The following is a 7,572-nucleotide window of genomic DNA, read 5'->3' as shown; positions in this document are numbered from 1 at the left end:
TCCATCCCAAGGGATTTTTATGGAATTGGGAGATGGAAAAGGGAAGGGAGACCCTTCCTGGAATCCCCAATTCCCAGTGAAGCCCTGGATCCCAAAATTCCTTCTCCAGGAGGAGTCGGGATGGGGCTGGATCCAGTGCCAGGCAGGGAATGCAGAGAATTCCATAAAAAATGGGATTTGGGGTGGAATTCTTGGCCCAGCTGCAATTCCCAGAGAATCCCTGAGAGTGTCCAAGGAAAGGCTGGAAAATCCCAGGATTTTGGGGTCGGAATGGGATTGGATTTGAGATCTATGGACCCCTTCAATGGAATTCCAGGATTCTGGGATCAAGGACACTCAGGATCCATCCCGAGGGATTTTTATGGAATTCGGGGATGGAAAAGGGAAGGGAGACCCTTCCTGGAGTTCCCAGTTCCCACAGAATTCCCAAAATTCCTTCTCAAGGAGGAGTCGGGAAGGGGATGGATCCAACCCCAGGCAGGGAATAGAAGAATTCCCTGAAAAATGGGATCCTGGGAATGAGTTCCTGTCCGGGCTGAAGAGGGAAAGGATCCGGGAATCCTGTGGGGAAGGGTGGAGGGAAAGGCCTGCAGGATTCAGGGAAAAGGTGGGGAAGGGTTTTGGGAATGTGGGAAGGGATCCAGGGAATGGGGTGGAAAATGCAGGACAGAGGGAAATGATCCAGGGAATGTGGGAAAGGGTGGAGGGAAAGTGGGAGAGGATTTAAAGGCAGGAAAAGTGGGAGAGGATCCAGGGAAAGGGTTGGAAATGCAGGAGAGGATCCAGGGAATGTGGGAAAGGATGGGAAAAGGTGGGAATGATGGAGGGAAAGGTTGGGAGAAGCAGGAAAAGTGGGAAAAGGGTTTGGGAAACCTGGAAACAATCCAGAGAATGTGGGGAATGATGGAGGGAAAATCCTGGAGGATGGAGGAAAAGTGGGAACGGATTTCAGGAAAAGGAGGGAATGGATGGAGGGAAAGGGGTGGAAAATGCAGGAAAAGTGGGAAAGGATTCAGGGAATGTGGGAAAACATAGAGGAAAATTCCTGGAGGGTTTAGGAAAAGTGGGAAAGGGTTTTGGGAATGTAGGAAAGGATGGAGGGAATGGATTGGAAGATGCAGGAAAAGTGGGAAAGGGTTTTGGGAAAGAGGGAAAAGCAGCCAGGGAGGTGCGGGAAGAGAGAAAAGTGGGAGAGGATCCAGGGAAAGGGTTGGTCCCAAATTCCCATTGGATCCCAAATTTTGGCATTATCGCCCCCATCCCAACCCGAGAATTCCCAGCTCCCAAATCCTGGGAATCCTCCAAGCTTCCCCCACCCCCCATTCCCAACATTCCCACTCCGGAAAACCGGGAATGACCTCCGACCTCTTCCCGTTTTCCCGCCGGACGCAGGTCCTGGATCAGCTGGAGGAGCACCTGCGGAATTCCCAATATTTCCGCTTCCTGTGGTTCCCGCACACCGAGAACGTCCGGATCATCTACCAGGATCCCACCAACCAGGCGGGCATCCCAAAAAATCCCGGGAATTCCCGGCATCCCGCAAGGCCGAGGGTGGATTTTGGGAACGGATCCCAAAAAATCCTGGGAATTTCTGAGATCTGGCAATTCCAGGGGTGGATTTTGGGAACGGATCCCAAAAAATCCTGGGAATTTCTGAGATCTGGCAAATTTGGGGGTGGATTTTGGGAGGGAATTCCAGGATTTTGGGAATGGGATCCAGGAATTGCAGAGTTTTCCAAGCTTGTGGAATTCCAGGGATGGATTTTGGGATTGGGCTCCAGGAATCCTGGGAATTGCTGAGATCTGGCAATTCCAGGGATGGATTTTGGGCAGGAATTCCACGATTTTGGGACTAGATCCTGAAAAATCCTGGGAATTCCTGAGATTTGGCAATTCCAGGGGTGGATTTTGGGCACGAATTCCAGGATTTTGAGAATTCCAGGAATTTCAGAGCTCCTGGCAATTCCAGGGAGGGATTTTGGGCAGGAATTCCAGGATTTAGGGATTTCCAGGTTTTCCATTTGGGAATGGGATCCAGGAATTGCAGGGTTTTCCAAGCTTGTGGAATTCCAGGGATGGATTTTGGGATTGGGCTCCAGGAATCCTGGGAATTGCAGAGATCTGGCAATTCCAGGGAGGGATTTTGGGCAGGAATTCCAGGATTTAGGGATTTCCAGGTTTTCCAAGCTCCTGGCAATTCCAGGGAGGGATTTTTGGTTGGAATTCCAGGATTTTGGGAATGGATCCCAAAAAATACTGGGAATTTCCGAGCTTGTGGTATTCCATGGATTGATTTTGGGCAGGAATTCCAGGATTTTGGGAACGGATCCTGAAAAATCCTGGGAACTTCCAAGCTCCCAGAATTCCAGGGATGGATTTTGGGTGGGAAGCAGAAATTTTGGGAATGGGCTCTGGGAATTTTTCTAGAGCTGGGTTTTGCCCCACCGTGGAATATTTGGAATTTTGGGACCCAACCCCCCTCTCCCAGGTGGATTCCGCCCCTCAATTCCCGCTTTTCAAGCTCCCTAAAATCCCAAAAATCCCAAAAATCCCTAAAATCCCTAAAATCCGTTGTTTTCCCGTGGGATTTGCAGCCTCCCAGCTCCTCCTCCAGCTGGTTTTGGGATTACGCCGTGGGATATCATCTCCTGGAGTTCCTGCTCTGGATCAGGTAGGAAAATCCCAAAAATTCCAAAAATCCCAAACATCCCAAATCCCCCAAACCCCCAGATTCCCAAACTGCATATCCCAAATGCCAAATCCCAACTTCCAGCTCCTAAATCCCCAGAATCTTGAAAATTCCACAAATCCTGAAAATTCCAAATATCCCAAATCCCCCAAAACTCAAAATTCCCAAACCCCAAATCCCAAATCCCAAATCCCAAACTCCTGAAAATCCCAAAAAAACCCAAATCCCCCAGACCCCAAACCCCAAAAAAACCCAAATCCCAAACTCCAAATCCTCTCAGTTTATCCAGGAAAGCGATGAAATCCTGGGAATAGGCCGGGATCGGGATCAGATCCCATTGGGATCGGGATCATCGGGATTGGGTTTGGAGTCAGGATTGGGATTGGGATGAGAATCGGGATTGGGATTGGGATTTTGATTGGGATCAAGACTGGGATTGGGATTGGGATCGGGATCAGAATTGGGATCAGTACTGGGATTGGAATTGGGATTGGGTTTGGGATCAGTGTCGGGATTGGGGTTGGAATCATTTGGATCGGGATCGGGGTTGGGATTGGGATCGGGATTGGGGTTGGGATCATTGGGATCAGGACTGGGATTAGGATTGGGATTTGGATTGGGATAGGATTGGGATTACAGTCAGGATTGGGATTGGGATTAGGATCTGGATTGGGATTTGGATTAGGATTGGGGTTGGGGTTGGAATTAGGATCGGGATCAGGACTGGGATCAGGATTGGGGCTGGGATTGGGGTTAGGTTCAGGATCATTGGGATCAGGATCTGGATCCAGATCATTGGGATCGGGATCAGGATCGGGATAAAGATCATGATTGGGACTGGGATCAGGATCAGGATCCGGATCATTGGGATGAGGACTGGGATTAGGATCAGGATGAGGATTGGGATCAGGATCAGAACTGGGATCAGTATTGGGATTGGAGGTGGGATCGGGATTGGGATTCGGATCGGGATCGGGATTGGGAACGGGATTGGGATGGGGACTGGGATTTTCCAAGCCTGGTTTTATCCCGATTTTCTCCCTGTGCTGGAAATTTTTTCGGGTTTTTAGGGAGCATTCCCATTCCCGGGAAAAGAGGAATTTGGGGAATTGCTGCTTTTCCAGGGATGGGATTCCCGGCTAGGGCTTCGCTGCCCTCTGGTGTCCACAGAAATTATGGAATTTTTCCGGCTGGAAAAACCAAATCCGGGAATTTTCCCATGTCCCGAATTTCATGGATTCATGGAATTTTTGGGGCTGGAAAAATCAAATCCAGGAATTCTCCCAGCCCTGATCCATTATCCCAAATTTTTTGGATTAATAGAATTTTTTGGGCTGGAAAAGCCAAATCCAGGAATTTTCCCATGTCCTGAATTTCATGGATTCATGGAAGTTTTGGGCTGGAAAAGCCAAATCTGAGAATTTTCCCATATCCCAGATTTCCTGAATTTAAGAAATTTTTCCATCTGGAAAAGCTGAATCTGAGGGTTTTCCCATGTCCCAAATTTCACGGATTCATGGAATTTTTGGGGCTGGAGAAACCAAAGCCAGGAATTCTCCCACCCTGATCCATGTCTGGAATTTAATGGATTTGAAATTCCATTGGGAATGGGAATTCCAAAAACTCCAAACCGGTCCCAAGCTGGGAATTTGGGATCAAAGGAGATTTTTTGGGATGGGTTTGGATGTGGGAATGTCCGAAGGATTGGGATCTGAAAGGATCCAGAGGATTTGGAAAAGAGGGATTTTGAGAAAATAGGGATTTTGGGAAAAGAGGGATTTTGGGAAATCTTGGAATTCTGTCAAGGGATTCAAGTGGCCAAAAAAAAAAGCGGGGGGAAATGGGGAAAAAAGTGGATTTTGGGATGGAATTCCCGGCTGGGCTGGAATTCCCAGAAAACCCCTGGATCCGTGGGAATGTCCAAGGCAAGGCTGGAAAATCCAGGGATTTTGGGACTGGAATGGGATGGGATTTGAGATCTGTGGATCCCATCCCAAGAATTCCGGGATTCTGGGATCAAAGATCCATCGTGAGGGATTTTTATGGAATTTGGGGATGGAAAAGAGAAGTGGAGTCCCAAATTCAAGAGAATTCCCAGAATTCCTTCCCAGAGAGGAGTCGGGATGGGGATGGATCCAATCCCAGGCTGGGAATGGAGGGAATTCCCTGGGAAAATGGGGAGGAATTTGGGAAGGAATTCCTGTCTGCGCTGGCATTTCCAAAAAATCCCTGGGAGTGTCCAAGGATGGGTTTGGATCCCTGATCCAGGTTTCGGATCCACAGGGATCGGGAGATATCCCGGGAATTCCTGAGGTTTCCACGCAGATTTGGGAGAATTCCCAGAGGATCGGGAATGTCAGGACAGCTCCGGGAGACAATTCCAGAGGGAAAAGGGTTCAGGAATCCGGGATTCCCACTGGCATTCGTGGAACAGAGGGAACAGGAAGGATAAATCCGGGATATCCAAGGAAAACCTGGAGGGGAAGAGCCCCAAATCCGAGGCGGGATGGAATTCCAGAGGTGGAAAGCACCGGGAATTTTCCAGAGTCCCACAGGGGCTCCAGGAGAGCTGGAATTTGGGAAAATGGGAGCCAGGGAGTGGAATTCCTACTGGGAAAAGGAAAGAAATTGGGAGGGGATCTTGGGAAAGAATTCCTGGCTGGGGCTGGGCTGGAATTCCCAGAGAATCCCTGGAAGTGTCTAAGGAAAGATTGGAAAACTTTGGGATCCCGGAGTGTCCGAGTTGGGAAGGGATGGGATTGAAGATCCATGGATCCCATCTGAAGAGTTTTGGCATTCTGGGATCCAGGACACTCAGGATCCATCCCGAGGGATTTTTGTGGAATTTGGAGATGGAAATGAGAAATGGAGTCCTGCATTCCCAGGGAATTCCCAAAATTCCTTCCCAGAGAGGAGTCGGGATGGGGGTGGATCCAATGCCAGGCTGGGAATGGAAGGAATTCCCTGGGAAAATGGGGAGGAATTTGGGAAGGAATTCCTGGCTGGGCTGGAATTCCCAGAGAATCCCTGGGAGCGCCCAAGGAAATCTTGGAATGCTTCCCCGCCCACGGAATGGGATTCCACCTCCATGAATCCCACCCGCGCCATCCCAGCATCCCCTGACCCTCCCCCGGCCCTTTCCCGCTCCCTCCCCGCTCCCGGCGGATCTTTGGGAAGCGGCTCCGGGGCTGAATTCCCGGTTTTTCCCGGCAGCTCCTTCTTCCCCGGGCTGGTGTCCTGGATCAACCGCGCCTTCTTCCGGCTCCTCTTCAGCTCCCGCTCGGAGAGCGTCGACCGCAGCCACCGCATCCTCAACTACGAGTGCCGCTTCCGCCAGCACGTCCAGGACTGGGCCATCCCCATGTAATTCCCAAATCCCGGAGCTTTCCCGTGGGAATTCCCAAATTTCAGTCCATTTCCATGGAAATTCCCTGACCCCAGTCCAGGGTTCCATCATCCCCATGTAATCCCCAAATCCCGGTGCTTTTCCGTGGGAATTCCATGATCCCAGTCCAGGACTGGGCCATCCCCATGTAATTCCCTGATCCCGGTGCTTTTCCATGGGAATTCCCAGATCCCGCTCCATTCCCATGGGAATTCCATTATCCCAGTCCAGGGTTGGGCCATTCCCATGGAAGTTCCCAAATCTTGGTCAATTCCCACGGGAATTTCCAGATGTTGTTCCAGGATTGGGCCCATTCCCATGTAATTCCCAAATCCCAGTCCATTCCTGTGGGAATTCCCAGATCCAAGTCTAGGATTGGACCATTCCCATGGAAATTCCAAATCCCAGCCCTTTCCTGGGATCTCCTCCAGCCCAGAATTCCCTCCAGACCCCAAATCCATGGGAAGAAGGATCTGCCATGGGAACACCATTCCCACCTGGAATCTGGGCATGGAGATCCCTGCAGATCCTGATCCCATTCCACTCCAAATCCCAGATCCGTGTGATCCCATGGGAAGAACATTCCAGAACATTCCCCGAATTCCAGGATTTCCATGGGATGGAGTTCCCTTCAAATCCCAACCCCGGGATCCCAAACCCATGGGAAGAGGAGACATCATTCCTATTGGGAATATTTCCTTGGAGATCCCTGCAGATCCCAACCCCATCCCACTCCAAATCCCAGAACCATGTGGTCCCACAGGAAGGACGTTCCAGAACATTCCCTGAATTCCCGGATTTCTGTGGGATGGAGATCCCTCCAGACCCCAAATCCCTGGGAAGAGGGATCTGCCACGGGAACACCATTCCCACCTGGAATATTTCCTTGGAGATCCCTGCAGATCCCGATCCCGGGATCCCAACCCCATCCCACTCCAAATCCCCGATCCGCGTGATCCCACGGGAAGAACATTCCGGAACACTCCCAGAATTCCGGGAATTCCACGGGATGGGATCTCCCACCCCTCCCTCCCTCCCTCCCTTCCGTTCACCAGGGAATTTTCCTTTTTCCCGGGACCAGCGGGAAAACCAAGGAGGCGCTGCTGGAGCTGAAGGCGGAGCTGGACCGGAATCCCGGGATCGGCGCTCACTTCCCGGTGGAGATCCGCTTCTGCCGGCGGGACGAGATCCCGCTGAGCCCCTGCTTCCGGCGGGACAGCTGCTACATCAACGTCATCATGTACAGGTGGGAGGGGCCCCGAGGCCACGCCCCCGCCACGCCCCGCCCCCCGAACCCGGGGAATGAGGGGTCTGGATTGGGGACACCGCTCCCACCGGGAATCCCTGCAGATACCGATCCCGCGATCCCAACCCCAACCCACTCCTAATCCCTGATCCGCGTGATCCCACGGGAAGAACATTCCGGAACACTCCCAGAATTCCGGGAATTCCACGGGATGGGATCTCCCACCCCTCCCTCCCTCCCTCCCTTCCGTTC

At 51.5% G+C, this 7,572-nt stretch overlaps 1 protein-coding gene across 1 annotated transcript; it reads left to right on the top strand.

Moving 5' to 3' along the window:
• Positions 1-1,353: 1,353 nt before the first annotated feature.
• Positions 1,354-7,533, top strand: LOC121365775 (L-gulonolactone oxidase-like; the record flags this gene model as incomplete). Its single annotated transcript, XM_041490220.1, has 5 exons — positions 1,354-1,500; positions 2,595-2,671; positions 5,903-6,052; positions 7,156-7,319; positions 7,477-7,533. Coding segments are annotated over exons 1-5 (595 nt in total), but the record flags the coding sequence as incomplete, so codon positions are not given.
• Positions 7,534-7,572: the final 39 nt, after the last annotated feature.

The sequence above is a fragment of the Pyrgilauda ruficollis genome, unplaced genomic scaffold (assembly GCF_017590135.1).
Source record: "Pyrgilauda ruficollis isolate IOZ18807 unplaced genomic scaffold, ASM1759013v1 scaffold1200, whole genome shotgun sequence".
NCBI lineage: Eukaryota > Metazoa > Chordata > Aves > Passeriformes > Passeridae > Pyrgilauda > Pyrgilauda ruficollis.
Note: the sequence above shows the minus strand (reverse complement) of the source record. Positions and strands in the feature narration are given on the sequence as shown.